Here is a 19,203-nt window from a genome sequence, read left to right on the forward strand (position 1 = left end):
AGCTACAGTAAACATATAATTGGAGCGGAATAGTTAAACACTTTTAATTTGTTATCTTAATTACTGTAACTATTTTTACTGTAAAATTAAGTTAATTAACGATAAAAAATTAACTATATTTAGGTTATAATTTGGTGCAAGTATATGAAAATTAAATACTGTAGCTATTAATTTGTGAAATTGTGATATATTGATTTGTGAAATATTGATAAGTAAAATGAGAGTGAGAATGAAATATTTTTTTTCATTTTGATGATATATTGATTTATAAAATTGTGATGATATATTGATTTGTGAAATTGAGAATTGCGATGATTATTCATATTTTTTTTATTTTGAATGTTATATATCTATAAATTATTTAAATAACAATAAATTATTTAACCTACGTTACGCTATGCGTTATCGCTACTGTAACTTAACCGGAGGTAAGCGTTACGCTATGCGTTATCGCTATTTTCAACATTGGATCTTGTTATGATGTCTTTTACTTTTCATAACAGAGTGGAAGAATTTAGAGCATTTATCTCAATGTAAACCCCATTTGATGTTTGCCTTTTGCCTATAGAAAGAAACTTCACAGTCAACCACCCCGGTATAAGCACTTAGACATTTTTTTCTCTTTAATTATCAGATCAGAATTGAAGGGATCATTAGCTAAGTGCTGCTGAATTTTAGTTAGCTCCCCTTTGGCTCTTATAAACTGCTCACTGATATTCATAAAATGCCTTTTATTCAATTCTTTCAAAACTGGTTTGAGATTTTTCAGCTTCATGACCAGCTTATACATATAATAGCCCCTGAAGTTTTGTTCCCAAACAGACTTGACCTTTGCATAGAAATCAGGATGCTTAATCCACATGGAGAAAAATTTGAATGGTTTCTTTCCTTCACATATTTCATCATCATGAATTATCACCAAAGCTGGAGAATGGTCAGAAAAGTTTGGTACTAAAAAATCAACTTGACTAGGTGTATATTTAAGGATCCACTCCTCATTTACCAAAACCCTATCCAATCTGCTCCAAATTCTGGAATTAGCATCCTGTTTGTTACACCAAGTGAAAAAACACTCAGTTGCTTTAAGATGATGCAGCTGATTCAGTTCAATAAATTTTTGAAAGTCTTCAGTTTCAGATTCAGGTACTTGAGATCCACCCAATTTCTCCTCATTACATATGATGGCATTAAAATCTCCACCTATAATCCATGGACAGTTAACATTCTGCTTGAACACTGATAGATCATGCCATAGATTTTTCCTGCCTATTTGATCATTTAGAGCATAAACAATAGTAGCAATATAGGATAACTTGTCATCCTTAGAAGAGACACTGCATGTCATATATTGCTCAGATGAGGAAATGCATTGAACAGATAAAACATCACCATCCCAAAGAATCCAGATTCTACCTCTATTTGTATGCTGAGAGTTTGAAATCCAGTCCCAGTCTCTAGTCATTTTCTTAGCAATGATTTGCATTTTATTGCTAGCAACTTTAGTTTCCAAGAGTGCTATGAAGGAAAGTTTATACTCATGAGCTATTTGCTTAACTATCATTTGCTTAAAGGATTTGTTCAATCCTCTAACATTCCAGATGGCTAATTGCATATTTATTGAGCAGATTTTCCCCTATCAATATTTGAGGGGTCAAAAAATGATCCTGATGATCCAGCAAAGAAAACTGTGATGCTTGAATATGAGAGGAAGTAATTTCACCAACATTCATCTTAGATCTTCTGGCAATACTATTTCTGCTTACACTAGTAAAACCACTGATATTGATGGAGGGAGATAAATTTGAATTTACAAGACCAAGTATGCCAGGACTTTGCATTCCACAACCAGTAATATCATTTTTCCCATTATGCTTATCTGATCCAATTTGTTGTACAGATATTCCATACCCAGTTTTGGTAGCACTATTTGTGCATGTTTCCACTTGTGCATGTTTTTCAACTTTTTCTTTATCTGATTGAAGAATAGGTATAACATTCCTCAATATTTCTTCATGATTCTCAGGTAAGGTAGAATTCAATTCAACTTGTGCAGGATTTTCTATATCAAGTATCTGATGGACTGTTTGTGCATTTGAGTTTCCTGATGATTTTTGAACCCAGATTTTCCTAACAGCATTCCTTCTACACTGCTCAGTTTTATGTCCCACCATTTTACAGTTTGCACACCATCTTGGTTTTAGCTCATAAATCACTTTTTGAGTATAGCTTTTCCCATCAGGGCCCTTTATAACAATTTGATCTGGCAGAGATTCTTTTAGGGGCAAATCAACTTCTAATAAAACTCTTGCATAAGATAATCTCTGTCTCAAAGCTGTAAGTTTATCAGTAGTAATGGGATTTCCAATGAGACTAGCAATCTTGCTAATACCTGAAGAACTCCACAAATTTAGCTTTAAATTTGGAAATTGAACCCACATTGGGTAGCTACAATCCTGTATTTTCTCAACATCAGTATCAATCTTCCACGGCTTTAAAATCAAAGGCCTGGCACCAAAGAACCTTGGACCTGCCTCTAAAACTTCATTCATCCGTTTTTCAGCAGTAAATTCAAAAAGAAAAAACCCTTGTTTAATTAAGAAAACTTTTGGAATGGAGATTTTCCCCCAGATCTTGTTAACATATGACTCCATGGATTTAAATTTAACATTCAATCCAATGACATGCCCTATTAGAGCAAATTTTCAAAGATCTTCTCCTTCTTTCCATTCTTCTTCAGTGAAAGAAACAGCATTTGCTTGAGAAGGAGGAACAAATTTTAATGATAACTCATTTCCATGTTTTCTATTTTCAGAAAAAAGACTAGCAAAAGATTTTGAACCTTCAGATCTAGTTTCTTCAGATCTGGAATTTCTTCTATGATTTATAGTATCATCATCCTTGTTACTTTCCCTCTCTAGGATAGTATTGTTGGCCTTCTTGTTTTGATAATGTTTAACAAACAATTTATCACTAATGTTGTTTGTCTAGTATTTGTGTTTTCTTATTTATTATAGACAAATAACGTAGTTGGAGGTTGGATGGAATAGAGCTTCAACGATCATATCCAAAGGAGGTTGGCGGAATGTCGGTGAAGCCCTCACAATTCAAAGTTAAAGATCAAGTTCAGCTTCATCCGCATGTGTACCAAGTCGAGCTTATTGAAGATCAAAATCAAAACTTGGGTATATTTATAGGTTTATATTATGTGTGTTTAATACTCTAAGCTCAATATCATATACATACACAATATTGGATTTTCTCACAAAATGAGCTATTTTGAGAAAACTTTGTGATATTGTTTTATTAACCATGTTCACTTTATATTCATGTGTTATAATATTTATGAAGACATTTCATAAAGTTTCAATATGCGTTTAAACTCTTTTTGTCAAAAACATGTTCTTAACAAATTCATATTCATGCATGTTTTTACAAAATAATGAGTTTTCACAATTGAGAAATGAAAATTAAAATTTTATTTTTGTAACATGTTTGTTTTCATATTTATAAACATTTAGCAAAGTTTCATTAAGTTTGGAATTGATTTGTTATGTTTAATGGAATTTACAAAATCATGTTTTTGTTCATGCACATGTTCGTGCATGTTTTACAAAATAGATGAGTTTTCATATATGGGAAGTGATATTCAAGAAATTATTTCTTTGAAATGTTTATCTACATGTTTAGAAACTTTTCTCAAAATTTTACTATTTTTGGAGTTGATTTACTGTGCCCAATTGATTTTACAAAATCGTGTATGTCAGCAGATTTTCAGAAACTGTATTTCTGTGTTCAAACATTTATTTCTCTCAACTGGGAAATGTGTTTTTAGAAATTCTTTCTCTAACATGTTTTTATACATGTCTAGAACTTTTCTTCAAAATTTCATAATTTTTCGAGTTGATTTACTATTTTTAATTGATTTTACAGAGCTGGATATATAGTGCTACAGTACCAGCAGTCGACCGCGCTACAGTGCGGTCGACCGACGAACTCTCTGGAAAACTCCTCCGTTTCTAACCTTGTTCGCGGTCGACCGCGATTTTCCTCGGTCGACCGCCGTAGTTCCAACGGCTATTTTTAGAACCATTGCAGAGTGGTTTTTATTGGTCTTTTTCTTGGCTTTCTCTTACCTTTGGGGTTTCATATAAATACCCCCTTACCTCAGTTTTTACGAGGTAAGCAAGAAATGTTTTAAAGAGTTTTAATCAAGGGTTTAAGTTGGTTTAAGTGTGTTTATAAGCTTTTAAGCATTTGAGTGTTTCGGTTTGGTGAATCTGTTTTACAAGAGCTTGAGGAGATTATCAATTACATTTTGGGCATTCAATCCATCTCTCTCTTGTCATCTAGAGAAGTTTTCCTAAACTCAACTCTAGCTTTTATTTATTAATTATTTGTTAATTTTGTTAGGATATATCTTATTGTTTATATATCCTTGCATATATTTCTATCATATAGGATATATCACCTTGTGTATATTGCATATTCTTGCACTTAACTCTTTGTATATCTATCTTGCAAGAATATAACTTGTTAATTAGTTTTTAATTGGCATTTAATCGGATTAGATTAGCATAAGACCCTAATCACCCCCCCTCTAGGGTCTAACAATTGGTATCAGAGCTTGGTGCTCTTTGATTTAAGGTCTAATCGCCTTGAGTTAAAGATCCAAGTTATCTTTTTGTGCTAATCTTATTTTTTGATTGCATTTGTATCTTGCTTGTATATTTTTACAAATTATGGATATGAATGATGCATCTTGTTTAGGCCATGATTCTAGTATTGCTTCTAAATTTAATATTTTCCCTTATACCCAATGGTGTTTTAGATTCAAATTATTTGTTCAATCTAAAAATATCGATTTATGGGAAATCATTTATTGTGCTTATATTATGCCCACGTTGGAGAAATCCAAGTGGAGCAAACATGATAAAAAGATGTTTATTATGAACAAGCTTATGTTAGAATTTTTATTAAATGCATTTGATTCATTTATGTCTAACAAGCTTGATTCTTTTGATAGTGCTTATACATTATGGAAATTCATAGAAGCGCATCAAGAAGACTTGGAGGCGATCCGACAAGCTTTAGAGGATCCCGCTTCAAGTTCATATGGAGCTTCATGCACACGTGCACTAGGCGATAGCCCTAGTAAGGTTTGCGAGTTCGAAACTATTAATAATTTACCTAATGATGAACTTGCTTGTGCTAGTGATAAATTATTGCATGCCTACAAGAAATTGCAAAATGATTTCATTAATCTTAAAAGCAAGCATGAAATTTTAAAATCCGATCATGAGTCTTTAGCTTCTAAGTTTGATAATATTTCTAATGAGAATGTGATCCTCAAAGGGGACTTGGAGGCGATCCAACAAGCTTTGGAGGATCCGACTTCAAGTTCATACGGAGCATCATGCACACGGCCATTAGGCGATAGCCCTAGTGAGGTTTGCGAGTTCGAACCCGATAATGATTTATATAGTGATGAACTTGCTTGTGCTAGTGATAAATTATTGCATGCCTACAAGAAATTGCAAAATGATTTCATTAATTTACAAAGTAAGCATGAAAATTTAAAATCCGATCATGAGTCTTTAACTTCTAAGTTTGATATTATTTCTAATGAAAATATGATCCTTAAATAACAATAAAAAATTAAAATCGGATCATGATTCTTTGCTTTCAAACTTTGCCAAGTTAACTCATGAAAAAGATAATGCCATGTTAGAAGTAGAGAACATACAAAATGATACTGCTTCCTTTATAAATGACTATTTATGTTCTACTTCTAATAAAAATGCATATGTGCCTAAAAATAAAGATTTGAATCTTATGAATAATCGCATTTCATCTTTAGATTCAACTTTGAAAATATGCATTGATAATCATAAGAGGCTTATGGATATGTGTGCCAAGTCTAAGTCATCATCTACTCATTATACACACATATATAGAAAAACTTATAAGTGTTCTATTTTCGGCCGTCAATGTCATTTAGCTAAGTTTTGTTATGATGCACACAAACATAAGAATTCTAATGCTCCTTGTGCATCTCATGTAGCTTCTTCATCACATGTACACACACATGCACCCATTATTCATCATAAGCATGCTCATGTGTATAGATGTGATCATTGTGGTCGTTTTGGTCATTTGACCGAATATTGTTTTGATTTGAAAAAAAAATCTCATTTGCCAAATGCTTCTAGTAGACCACATGCTTTTAAATGTGATGTTTGTGGTAGGTTTGGACATCTTGCTAAATTTTGTTTTGATATACAAAAAGTTTCTAAGTTACAATATGCTCCAAATAGACCATTGTTTAAGAATGTTTCTTATTTGCAAAATAATTTTAAAAGAAAATCTATATTTGCAAATGATTCCCGTACATGAGCTAATGGTCCACAAAAACAAATGGATCTCTTTCATTGAACAAATTATAATCGGAAGGGTCATTTGAGCGATTATTGCTTTGACCGTGTTAGTGCACCACATATGCCCAAATGGGTTCATAACCCAAGGGCTTTGAGCTTTAATGATAGGGGCCATGTCTCTAAATCTTTTGGTACCAAGAGTTCTTAGGTACCAAAACAAATTTGATTTTTAAACCAAGAATTTTAATGTTCTTATTTTTCCCTTTTCTTAGTTCTGAAAATTATGTTTTAAAATCTTTTTATTATGAAAATAATTTTCCTTTATCAAATCTTTTGTTTTCATGATTATTATTTTTGATTTTGATGAGAGATTTGTGTTTATATAACCCTCCGGGCTTATTGGGTGTTTATTCCTAAATCTTGTTTACCCGGTGCTAAAATATTCATATCGGTTGATACTAGCTCAAGAGCTAGATATAGTTGTCTCTCTTGATTTTTGAAAATCAATGATGATTTGGTTTTATGTTCTTGTGTGATTTACTTGTGATTTATGATTTTATTTGATTGATTTGTTTTCATTTGAAAACATTTTGCATGATTCTACTTGTGATTTATGATTTTATTTGATTGATTTGTTTTCATTTGAAAACATTTTGCATGATTCTCATGCTTTATTTCTTTTGATTTCATAATCTATTTTATACATGGTTTTTATATTAGTGTAATGAAACACTATCTTCATAATGACATATTTATATGTGTCTTCATTGTCTTTTTGTATGTGAGGAGTGTTTAGCATACTTTCCATCTATGCTTGCTCACATATGTATGTCTTAGCATTCATTGCATATATTCATTAATAGCATACTTTCCATCTATGCTTGCTCACATATGTATGTCTTAGCATTCATTGCATATATTCATTAAGGTATTTTGATAGGGGGAGCAATCCCTATGTTTTTCATGTGTTATACTTACCCATGCATATTGATAGGGGGAGCTTTCGCTCTCTTCATTCTTTTGTCCCCTTTTTTGATGTTGTCAAAGGCGGAGAAATATTATGAGTATATTCTTTCTTGTTTATATGCATGTGAATTATAAATTATATATTCATTTCCTTCATGCATATATTTCTTTTTGTAAATTATTTGTCATCATTAAAAAGGGGGAGATTATTGGCCTTCTTGTTTTGATGATGTTTAACAAACAATTTACCACTAATGTTGTTTGTCTAGTATTTGTGTTTTCTTATTGATTATAGACAAACAACGTAGTTAGAGGTTGGATGGAATAGAGCTTCAACGATCATATCCAAAGGAGGTTGGTGGAATGTCGGTGAAGCCCTCGCAATTCAAAGTTAAAGATCAAGTTCAGCTTCATCCGCATGTGTACCAAGTCGAGCTTATTGAAGATCAAGATCAAAGCTTGGGTATATTTAGTATAGGTTTATATTATGTGTGTTTAATACTCTAAGCTCAATATCATATACACACACAATATTAGATTTTCTCACAAAATGAACTATTTTGAGAAAACTTTGTGATATTGTTTTATTGACCATGTTCACTTTATATTTATGTGTTATAATGTTTATGAAGATATTTCATAAAGTTTCAATATGCGTTTAAACTCTTTTTGTCAAAAACATGTTCTTAACAAATTCATATTCATGCATGTTTTTACAAAATAATGAGTTTTCATAATTGACAAATGAAAATTGAAAATTTATTTTTGTAACATGTTTGTTTTCATGTTTATAAACATTTTGCAAAGTTTCATTAAGTTTGGAATTGATTTGTTATGTTTAATGGAATTTACAAAATCATGTTTTTGTTCGTGCACATGTTCGTGCATGTTTTACAAAGCAGATGAGTTTTTATAAATGGGAAGTGATATTCAATAAATTCTTTCTTTGACATTTTTATCTATATGTTTAGAAACTTTCCTCAAAATATTACTATTTTTAGAGTTGATTTACTGTGCCCAATTGATTTTACAAAATCGTGTATGTCAGCAGATTTTTTAGAAACTGTATTTCTGTGTTCAAACATTTATATCTCTCAACTAGGAAATGCTTTTTCAGAAATTCTTTCTCTAACATGTTCTTATACATGTCCATAACTTTCTCTCAAATTTTCATAATTTTTGGAGTTGATTTACTATTTTTAATTGATTTTACAGAGTTGGATATACAGTACTACAGTACCAGCGGTCGACCGCGCTACAGTGCGGTCGATCGACGAACTCTCTGGAAAACTCCTCCGTTTCTGACCTTGTTCGCGGCCGACCGCGATTTTCCTCGGTCGACCGCCGTAGTTCCAACGGCTATTTTTAGAGCCGTTACAGAGTGGTTTTTATTGGTCTTTTTCTTGGCTCTCTCTTACCTTTGGGGTTTCATATAAATACCCCCTTACCTCAATTTTTACAGATACACAAGAAATGTTTTAAAGAGTTTTGAAAAAGAGTTTAAGCTTGTTTTAAGCTTGTTTAAGGGTTTGGTTTAAAGCTATTTTGGTTTTCACAAGTGGAGGAGATTATCTTCTTGTTTGGGCTTCAATCTCCATCTATCCATCTTGTCATCTATTGAGAAGTTTTCCTAAACTCAACTCTAGCTTTTATTTATAATTATTTGTTGATTATCATTTCTATTAAAGCTAGTTTTATATTAAGTTTAGATTTGTTTTATCTCATTATTACACACACCCACTTGAGCTTATTGTATTTGCATACATAGTATATTAGAGTTGTGAGAGATTGTAACATTGAGTTGTGCTTAATTGAGTTCTCCCCTTGTATGAGAGAACAAATTTATATTTGTTACATTGTGAGTGTTGTGAAGTTTTCGGTGAACTAGAAAACCGATTGTGAGGAGTGACGTTGATCGGTGAGCGTTGAAAACCGACATTGTGAGGTGTAATCGTTATTCGGTGAGCGTAGAAAACCCGATTGTGATAGTGGATTTCTCCCCGGGAGTGGGCAGCGGAGACGTAGGACGGAAAGGTCCGAACTCCGTGATCATTGAGTGTGTTTGAGTTTGTCATTGGCGCATTTGCTTTTGCATTTATCTTATAATCGCCAATTGTGCATTGCTCATTTATTTCATCCACTATCTATGTTCATTTTGTTTACCCTTTGTGTTAGTTTACATATCCTTACATATATCATATTGTATTATCTCTTTGGTAGGATATATCACCTTGTGTTAGTTTTATATCATTACACATACATTGCCTATATCTCTTTGTTAGGATATATCTTTGTTGTTCATATTGCTTATCCTAGCTCATATAACTTGTTGTATTTCATACTTGCTAGAATAACTCATTATTAATTTTTATTGGCATATAATCGGATTAGATTAGGCATAAGACCCTAATCACCCCCCCCCCCCTCCCGATCATGGCTAACAGTATTGGCTATCAACAACATTAACATTCTCAGCATTAACTTCAACATTATCCTCAGTAGACTCATTCAGATCTGAATCAGAAATATCTTCAACTTGATCTGACCATAAAGCAGAGTTAGGAGTTTTACCTAAACGACGAGGAATCATCACACCAGATCTCATTTGTGGGGACTGGGGAATTGTTAAAGGACTGGATCTAGCAAGAATCTCCTCCATAAGCATTTTGTTCTTTGCTCCTTTAGGACCGGTACTCTCCATATCCTGAGAAGAAACTGTTCCATTGACTTCAGCTCCAGCATTAGATGAAGAGGCTTCAGGATCAATCGCAGCTGAAGGAGAAAAAACGAAGATAGAATCTCTAATTTCATTGCTCTGAACACTCTTGCCTCCGATCTTCTTCTTTTTCGCCATGAAAATCAAGGCGGGGGAGCACGTTAGCAGATGAAAAATCGCCTACTAAAGTACGCCATTCAGACCGCCCCCTCTTTCTACGTTTCTCAAGGGTACTTTTTATTGAATAGGAATTCCTTCTGCATCAAGCTACACAGTTTCAGGAATCATTTTACCATCATTTTCCTCATCATAAAATAAAAGATCCCAAAAGTTACAAGGCTTTTCTATAATATTAAGAAGATATAGATGATTATGTGCTGAAACCCATTTTTGTAGATTTAAGATACATGCTCATACTCTTCCAAATTCTGATTAAAGATACATGCTCATATTCTTCCAAAGTCTATGATGGAATCATAGTTTTCGCTGACCCCATTTTATATGGGAAGAGTTTTCTTTCGGTTTACCAATATATAATTCAATAACTCATTCATCCATAGACACCTTTCCACTTCATCCAACAAGCTTTCTTCCTGCTATATATACTTACATGTTTATCCATTCTCATTAAATTGGGACAAGTATTAATATTTCAATGTTAAGGACATCCATGACATTTTCTGAAAATCCATGATGCCATGATGGCATTGATAACCCATGAAAAGAACATTAAAACTCTGCAGGGTACAGCCCGCCCCGCCCGCTCCCGCAATTTGAATTTGGCGCGCTACCTCCCTAGGCCTATTCACATTTGAACGTTTTATGACTTGCATACAATTCAGTTCTCAAAATAATGCAAGCACTTACAAAGTATTAGTGTATAAGTAGCTTGATGGACAATATTTGTAACATGTTTAACTAATTCTATTACTTATTATCTTCATGTAAAATTGAGTACTTTTGGATTGGGATCATAGTTAACCAAAGAGATAAATGGAAATGTTGTTAATTAACTGTACATTTTCATTTCAATAAAATGGTAATTACTAAGAACATATCATTCAACTGATTAAAAACATAAGATATGCCCAGAATGATGTTTACCTTTCATGAAAGTCAATGATAAGTTCCCTCACTTGAGGCACAAACTCTAGGTAATTCTGGAAGACACCATTGTCTATCACTTTTTTCTGTTAACAACACATAAATATCCCAAGTTAAGAATCTAAAACAGATAAAGAATCATTAAAGATCTAAAACGACAGGCAAAGACATACCACCAGCTCAGTTCGGTCAAATGAAGCAAGTGCACAAAGACCACCATATGTTCCGATATCAAGAGGTGTTACCACTTCTGTATATCTGATTCCCAGTGCACGACGCATTTCCACAAACTGGAGGAGGAAGGAAAAAAAATTAATGGACATAGAACTATTAGCATTTTCGAAATATTCTGTTATCCAAGCCTTAAAATGTATATAAGATTCTTCTTTCTAACCCTAATGAACCCAAAGCTGGCAATATATTTTATGCTGTGTCAATATATAGAATATAAAGTTATCGCTTTCTAAAATGTGGGGTTCTTTCCTATTTCTGCGATGGAACACACTACACTCTCTCTCTCTCTCTCTCTCTCTCTCTCTCTCTCTGAAATATGGGATATACAAATCTCAAGGCATGTTTGGATAGATAAAATCCTATGATCGAAGATCTAGTGGGATGATTAGTTTGGCTATCAATTTATGACTTATGAGTACCCCCCTGAGGATGATAATCCAAAAAGTGACCAAGTTCTTTTGGATTAGAAAAATAAGACCAATACCTTTTTTTCTTATCTATAGATTTTTCGAATCAATAAGATATCATACATGCAGACTTTTCTTGCATAGTCAATAGTACAATAAAATCTACCTAAAAAAATGTGGCTAGAAATACAACAGATGGAAGACTATATATGGAAATTATTTGGCTGCAGAAAATTGGTAGATTTAAAACCATTTAAAGGTTGCAAATCATACAAAGGGACTGCATCTTGCAAGCAGCAAGCTTATACTCCTTTCCATGCAAATAAGCTAATGCTGATGCACACAGTAATTTTCCAACTGTGAGAGGACTCAATGAGCATGATGCTTTCATCGCTTTATCAGCATAATGTGAAACATACGAGAACTGGCCGAGCTCGATGCTCACAAGGATTACCCTCAGGTACATCTGAATTGTATTATCCTCAGTAGTGCAATAGTCACAACTCTGGACATATTTCTCAAAAGCATCCGCAAGGTGACCATGGGAATAGTAAAAATCTCCAAAATCCGCAAGTGCCCTTCTGATTCCTTCTTCATAGAGACGATACTGCACAATAATGATTTAGCCTTTCGCTTTAACAATCAACAGTTGAAGTGGGGGAGAGAGAGAGGTTTTTTTGTGGGGTGGGGGTGGTGGGGAGGGTGTCATGGTATAAGTCACAAGCATTATAAACCCAAATCCAGTAGGGCATATTAGAAGATTGTGTACAGAGAAGAATATCATGTTTGAAATATGTTGTTTCTAACAAAACATTATATAGATAAATAATGTCTCCATTGGTTAACATGAAAATACAAGAATAATAATCAAGTTCATTTTAACTGAAATGTGGCATATAATCATGACACATGTAGACATATATGCAACACAATAAAATGCCAAGCTTCAGAAACTAGTCTTCTATCTGTGTGCAATGTGCATGTACATTTTGTATGCAACCTTTGTACACTCGAATGCTGTAAGCCTATAAATATAGGGTTAGTGCCTAAACTTGCAAGTTTCAATCATTAGCCTCAATACAAGAATTTAAAACAAGCTACTGTTAAAAAAAATATTCAGAATAAAAATGAATCAATTATTCTATCAGATATGTGGACCCTGAAGTTTGTATTTTAAAAATCTAAAATTGTACTAATGTTAGTTACTGCTCATTTACATGAGAATCTTTATAAAAACCTTTCTAAGCATTCTTTTATGAATTCTAAAGCTCAAAATCCATTGTCGATTTAAAAGGAACGAAAGGTCCCTAACCTTTGTAAATGTAAAAAAACTTACCATAATATGGTTAACTCTTAACAATCTTGATACCCTTCTCCATTAGGTTTCCCCCCTCTATTATTTTCTCGTCGTTACCAATCGCTCTCCCATCTATCATCTTCCCCAGTTTATCTATCTTTTCTTTTGGTTTCCTGAACCCCAAGCCCTTTCCCTTTTCTTCATCAAGGATACAATGACCCAAAGAAAAACTGCATAATAGTAATGTAAAAATTTTGAGTAATTACAACTTAAGGGTCTAATTTAGAAAGATGGAGATCTTTATAAAAACCTTTCTTAAGTATACTTTTAGTTTTATGGATACTGAAGCTCAAAAGCCAATGTAGAATCTAAAAGAAAAACGAAAGGTCCCTAGCCTTTGTAGGTGTAAAAATTTTTATTATAATATGTTAAGAGTCTAACTTAGAATTGTGGAAATTTGAGGGTCTCCTATATAATTAAGTTGGGAATCTAATATCACAAAGAGCCCTTTGTTATCAAGAACACCCACAGCCAGCAAAAATCTTTGTTTTCAACCAAAGAACATAACCATAAGATTATATTAACAAAAGAAAGCTACCAATCTCAACAAAAGGAGAAATTCGCAAATATACCTGAGCATCACTGACGTCTTTCTGGAGCTCATCCTTTCCGTGCGCCATTCTTCGATCCACGTCATCAATCCACGCCTGATCGAGCCCATACTCTGGCCCAAGACGCCCGTTGGTCATCTTGACGACACGACGATGGAGCTGCGTATCCTCCGTCCTCTTGATCTTCATATACGCGAGTCGAAGCGCGTCCATCTGCGATTCTGGGTCACTGCATCTCTCGGCGATGAAAAGGAGGCGAGAAATCATCGTGCGGCCCCTGTAGCGGGCGTAGCCCTCGACATTGAAGGGCTCGGAGTCTCCGGAGGGAGAGGGGGCGACGCTGTCGTCTTCACTGGCCATGGAGTACTGTTAGGGTTTTGATGGGGGTTAGTGTTTCAAGAACCCTGGCAGAGGTTTCTTGAATTCTGAGTGGCGGGATTTGGGAGATTTCGGTGATCGGTCTGAATAAACCGGACCGGTCTGTTTTCATCTGAAAATGGAAAGCGTGATTTAGCCTCTGTCCTATTTATAATTTCACTTAAGTACCATGCGTGTAGTTTCTCATGCTTTTTACTGATACTAGCTAGATTACACGTGCAATGCACGTGATCGGATATTATGGTTATTTAAATTGATAAAAATAGATTAAAAATAAAAGAGAAAATATAGTTTTTTGCGGGATTGATTATCAACATAATAATCTCTTTTTCAAATGAAATATTATCATCACTACGTGATCTACTATTTGTGGGTTATAAACACATTGATTTAGTATAATATCTTTGTTTATTAGTATCTTGAAGTCTTTAAAAGATGGGTGATCATTCAATTCACAAAGGAATTTTGCATATGAATTTACTTGTAATATGTTCATTAAACTTTTAGTTGTAGTTTGACTCATATTCACATTAACTTTTAGTTGTGATTTCACTCATATTTATATAGTCAATCGATTAAACATATTAACATTATAATGATCACAGTTAAAATTATATGTTGGGTTTACATTAAATATAATTTATAAAAAATAGTACATTAAAGTCAAAAACCTTTTAACCACTATATAGATTGTTTGAAAATTTTGCATGTATAAACTATACTGCCTAGGAATAGTGATGTGCACACTTAACTATAGCCTAATATATCTTTAAGAACGACTTACTCTTTAATATCATCATTAATTGATATATCTATGTATTACACTAAAAACATAATGAAAATTTAGAAAACTATAAAAGAAATACCCTCAAAAGTTTTTAAAATTATAAAAACAAACACCCTAAAATTATATAATTAATAAATACACAATTAACATTAAAATCAAGGAACTACAAAAATCATTGAAAATTTTTAAACTTTGGAAGGGTAATTTGCAATGTACTAAACTTTAAGTTTTTTTTTGTAAATTTCAAATCTAATAGATTTTTAATTAGTTATGTTCTTTTAAAAAAAGTTACGGGTAATATTGACCATGAATTTTTTTTTCCTAAACCTATATTTTTAAAGGGAATATGATATTTTTTTATAAATTTTTTATTTTCTAATTGTTGCTAGTGATTTTGTATATTCATTTTAGTGTCTATAGGTTAGAAATTCTCATTGTGTTTTTTTATAAATTATGAATATTATTTAGTTTCTATAGGTTAGAAATTCTCATTGTGTTTTTTTATAAATTATGAATATTAGGGGTTTTTTTATAATTTTTTTAAACTTATAGGCTTTTTCTATAGATTGTAAATTATTTATAGACAATTTATAATTCCTATATTTTTAATTTACTAATGAGTTTGAAATTCTCAGAGTACTTTTTGTAAAATTTGAATTTTGAGTGTTTGTTTGTAATTTTTGAAACTTTAAGGGTGTTTTCTATATATTATAAATTATGCAGGGGATATTTGTAACTCCTATATTTCTAATATATTGTTAGATTGGAAATTATCAGAATTTTTGTAAAATTTTATAATTTTGAGGGTTTTTATCTTGCAATTTGTAACAAGTTTAGAGTTTTATTGCAAATTTCATAAATTTTTAGAGGTTGTTTGTGTTATTTTTAGGTTTTTATTGTATTTATATATTTGAAATTTTCAATGTGTTTTTTACAAATTTTAAATTTTAGGAGTGTTTTTGCATTTTTTAAAACTTATAATATACTTTCTCCAATGTCAAAAACTTTTATTTTTAGCTAGCAAATATTTTTCTGATTTCTCACTGAATTAAAATAAGTAAAATTTATAATTTTTAAGATATTTTAATAAAATTTTAAATTTGTAGGGGTGTTTTTGTAATTTAAAAACTTAGAGGTTATTTTTTATAAGGTCTAGGAATTGAATTTGTATTATCATGTAGCTAAATAAATAAATATAATTTAAAAGTAATAATTTAAATTATTAAGTGCCTAATATTCATTCATGCGAGAAAGTAAAGTAATCTATGGTCTATATATTTATATAGTCAATCGATTAAACATATTAAAATTATAATGACCACCGTTAAAATTATATGGTGGGTTCACACTAAGTATAATTTATAAAAAATAGTATATTAAAGTCAAAAACCTTTTAACCAACATATTGATTGTTTAAAAGTTTTTGCATGTATAAACTATAGTACCTAGGAATAGTGATGTGCACACTTAACTATAGCCTAATACATCTTAAGAACGATTTACTCTTCAATATTATCATTAATTGATGTATCTATGCATTACACTAAAAAAACTATGAAAATTTAGAAAACTACAAAAGAAATACCCTCAAAAGTTTTTAAAATTGTAAAAACAAACACCCTAAACTTTTATAATTAACAAATACACAAAACTATTAAAAATTATATTAAAATCCAAGAAACTACAAAAAATCATTAAAAAATCTTAAACTTTGGTGGGGTAATTTGCAATGTACTAAACTTTAAGATTTTTTTTATAAATTTTAAATCTAATAGATTTTTAATTAGTTATGTTCTTTTTAAAAAAGTTATGGATAATATTGACCATGAATTTTTTTTCCTAAACCTATACTTTTAAAGGAAGTATGATATTTTTTATAAATTTTTTTATTTTCTAGGGTTGCTAGTAATTTTGTATATTCATTTTAGTGTCTATAGGTTAGAAATTCTCATTGTGTTTTTTTATAAATTATGAATATTAGGGGTTTTTTATAATTTTTTAAACTTATAGGTCTTTTCTATATATTGTAAATTGTTTATAGACTATTTATAATTCCTATAGTTTCAATTTACTAATGAGTTTGAAATTCTCAAAGTTTTTTTTTAATTAAATTTTGAGTGTTTTTTGTAATTTTTGAAACTTTATGGGTATTTTCTATAAATTATAAATTATGTAGGGGATATTTATAATTCCTATATTTTTAATGTATTGTTAGGTTAGAAATTATCAAAAATTTTATAAATTTTACAGTCTTGAGGGTTTTATCTTGCAATTTGTAATAAATTTTACAGTCTTGAGGGTTTTATCTTGCAATTTGTAAAAAGTTTAGAGTTTTATAAATTTTTAGAGTTTTATCTTGAGAAGTTTAGAGTTTTATAAATTTTTAGAGTTTTATCTTGAGGGTATTTTTTACAAGGTCAAAAAACTTTTTGGTGCTGGCTAGCATATATTTTTTAGATTTTTATACAAATTGAAATAAATAAAGATTTGAATTATACAAATATATCACCTTTATCCAATAATATGTTAAGTCTCATTATGGATATGATAAATCATTTAATTATAAATTCAAAGAAGATAGGAAAATTAGAATAGATTAGGATAATGATATAATATTTAAAAAAATTAAGGGTAATATTGACCATGGAAAGATTTTCCTCAACTGGTACTTTTAAAGGGAGCATGATATACAATCACTTATTTTTTGCAACACTTATATATGCTAAGGTTTATCCCTTGTTTTTTGCAGCATTTATATAAGTAAAAGTTTTTAAAACTCACTTAAATAGCCTAAATATTTAAAGATTGCACTTAAATACCCTAAAGTATTTAAAACCTGCATTTAAATACTCTAAAGTCTTTAAAAATTACACTTAGATACCCTTAGTAATGCATCACGAGACTTTTCCCCAGAAATTTTTCATGTGACACTCACATGCTATTTAGTTTAACTCTTAATATTTGTTAAATTCTTAGTTAAACATATACGCACCATGTTTTAAGACGACATAGTTCATGAGTTTCCTCCTAATCTCATAACCCGATGGTTGAATCATGCATACCTCTTTGACTTTGACTATTGATGAATACAATTTTAATATGAAGTTGGTAGAATGGCAAATGTTTAGCTTCGACGACAGATTGAATGATCCGAACAAAATCTAACCGTGCAACTAGAAAAGGTTCCCGATCGAAGTAATAAATCCAATGGACTCAGTGCTAGAAAAATGTAAATTCTCGATCTTTAATATTTCTAAATAATTCATTAGTATAAGTCGAGCTTGCTTGCTTCAGTTCCAAAACTATAGATATTTCTTGTAGTGGTTAAAAAGGCTACGTACTAAAGCCCAAATAGTAAGAGCGTAGATGGATCGTAAGAGATATATGTTCAAATTATTTGTAAACATTAATAGAAATGATTCGTAGAAGTTTCTGTTTAGCTTGATTATTTTACAAATGAATTTAAGTTATTTTATTCTCTAATATTAAAACTTAAATTAGGACTTGTTTGGAAAAATAGACCCATTAAATCGTGAATGGTCCCGCGTGATGGAGATGACCTTGATTTCTCTCTGTTATTGGAATATTGAAGGACTGTCCTCCTTCCATCAATTTTTCCATTGACCATTGTTGGTCATTATTTTCTAGAACAGTTGCTATAATCTTTAGAAAATGTTAAAAATTAAGGAATGTCACCTAAAATATCACAGAGCATTCAAGGTAAAATAAGGGAAACAAAACACATGATTGAATCAGCTAATCCACAGTAAAATATTACCTTATGTTTGCGCGAACTAATTAGCTTCTCTAGTCAGTAAAGATCATTCAAGTACCCTACCTTTTCGGAAATTAGTATTGCATGTGATATTCCATTACACAATTACATCATAAGTTGAATCTAAATTTTATCAAACGACGCTGTTGAATTACTTATTAATGTCATTTGGTGTTATAAAATCAATGCTAAAAAAGTAATTTCCGATAATTTAAGTTACCTGGTCTATATATTTTCTATTGGGCTTTGATTACTGGGACGTTCAGTTAGTTTTACGTAAATGTCTAAATTAGATGAAGTTGTTCCTTTATGTACGTACACTCTTTGCATGAAAATGTGTTGAAGTGTTATTATTCTCAGGTTGCGCGAGAGAAGTTGAAGTGAAACCGAATTGACAGGAGATGTTCTTTTAGCTTCGAACTTCCTAACAACCATGCTACTGCTTGACTAGATGTCTCTAGCTAATTGAACTCTGTACGTGTTCATGTATGTTTTTTTTCCCAGCAAAATGAGCTGCAATCTTTCAAGGTCCCACGTCCAGCTATTTGCATTAA

General features: G+C 31.5%; 2 protein-coding genes across 2 annotated transcripts; both read right to left on the minus strand.

Moving 5' to 3' along the window:
* On the minus strand, window positions 584-1,561 carry LOC109826664. The gene has a single exon (XM_020393685.1). The coding sequence runs from the start codon at window positions 1,559-1,561 to the stop codon at window positions 584-586; it is 978 nt and encodes a 325-aa protein (XP_020249274.1).
* Window positions 9,853-14,186, minus strand: LOC109825702 (COP9 signalosome complex subunit 1-like). The gene is made up of 5 exons (XM_020392576.1): window positions 13,731-14,186; window positions 12,088-12,408; window positions 11,334-11,450; window positions 11,161-11,246; window positions 9,853-10,313 (listed from the first exon to the last, which is right to left on the minus strand). Exons 1-5 carry the CDS (start codon window positions 14,067-14,069, stop codon window positions 10,148-10,150), a joined length of 1,029 nt encoding a protein of 342 aa, XP_020248165.1. The 5' UTR covers window positions 14,070-14,186; the 3' UTR covers window positions 9,853-10,147.

The sequence above is a fragment of the Asparagus officinalis genome, chromosome 10 (genome assembly GCF_001876935.1).
Source record: "Asparagus officinalis chromosome 10, Aspof.V1, whole genome shotgun sequence".
Taxonomy (NCBI): Eukaryota; Viridiplantae; Streptophyta; class Magnoliopsida; order Asparagales; family Asparagaceae; genus Asparagus; species Asparagus officinalis.

Bases quoted from the DNA above. Each gene is read 5' to 3' on its own strand.
- LOC109826664 (XM_020393685.1), bottom strand. From the start codon at position 1,561: ATGATAGTTAAGCAAATAGCTCATGAGTATAAACTTTCCTTCATAGCA.
- LOC109825702 (XM_020392576.1), bottom strand. From the start codon at position 14,069: ATGGCCAGTGAAGACGACAGCGTCGCCCCCTCTCCCTCCGGAGACTCC. The intron at 11,451-12,087 runs ATGCAGTCCCTT...TTCCTCCTCCAG, and splicing joins ATAAGCTTGCTGCTTGCAAG to TTTGTGGAAATGCGTCGTGC. The intron at 11,247-11,333 runs GTATGTCTTTGC...TGTTGTTAACAG, and splicing joins TTGACCGAACTGAGCTGGTG to AAAAAAGTGATAGACAATGG.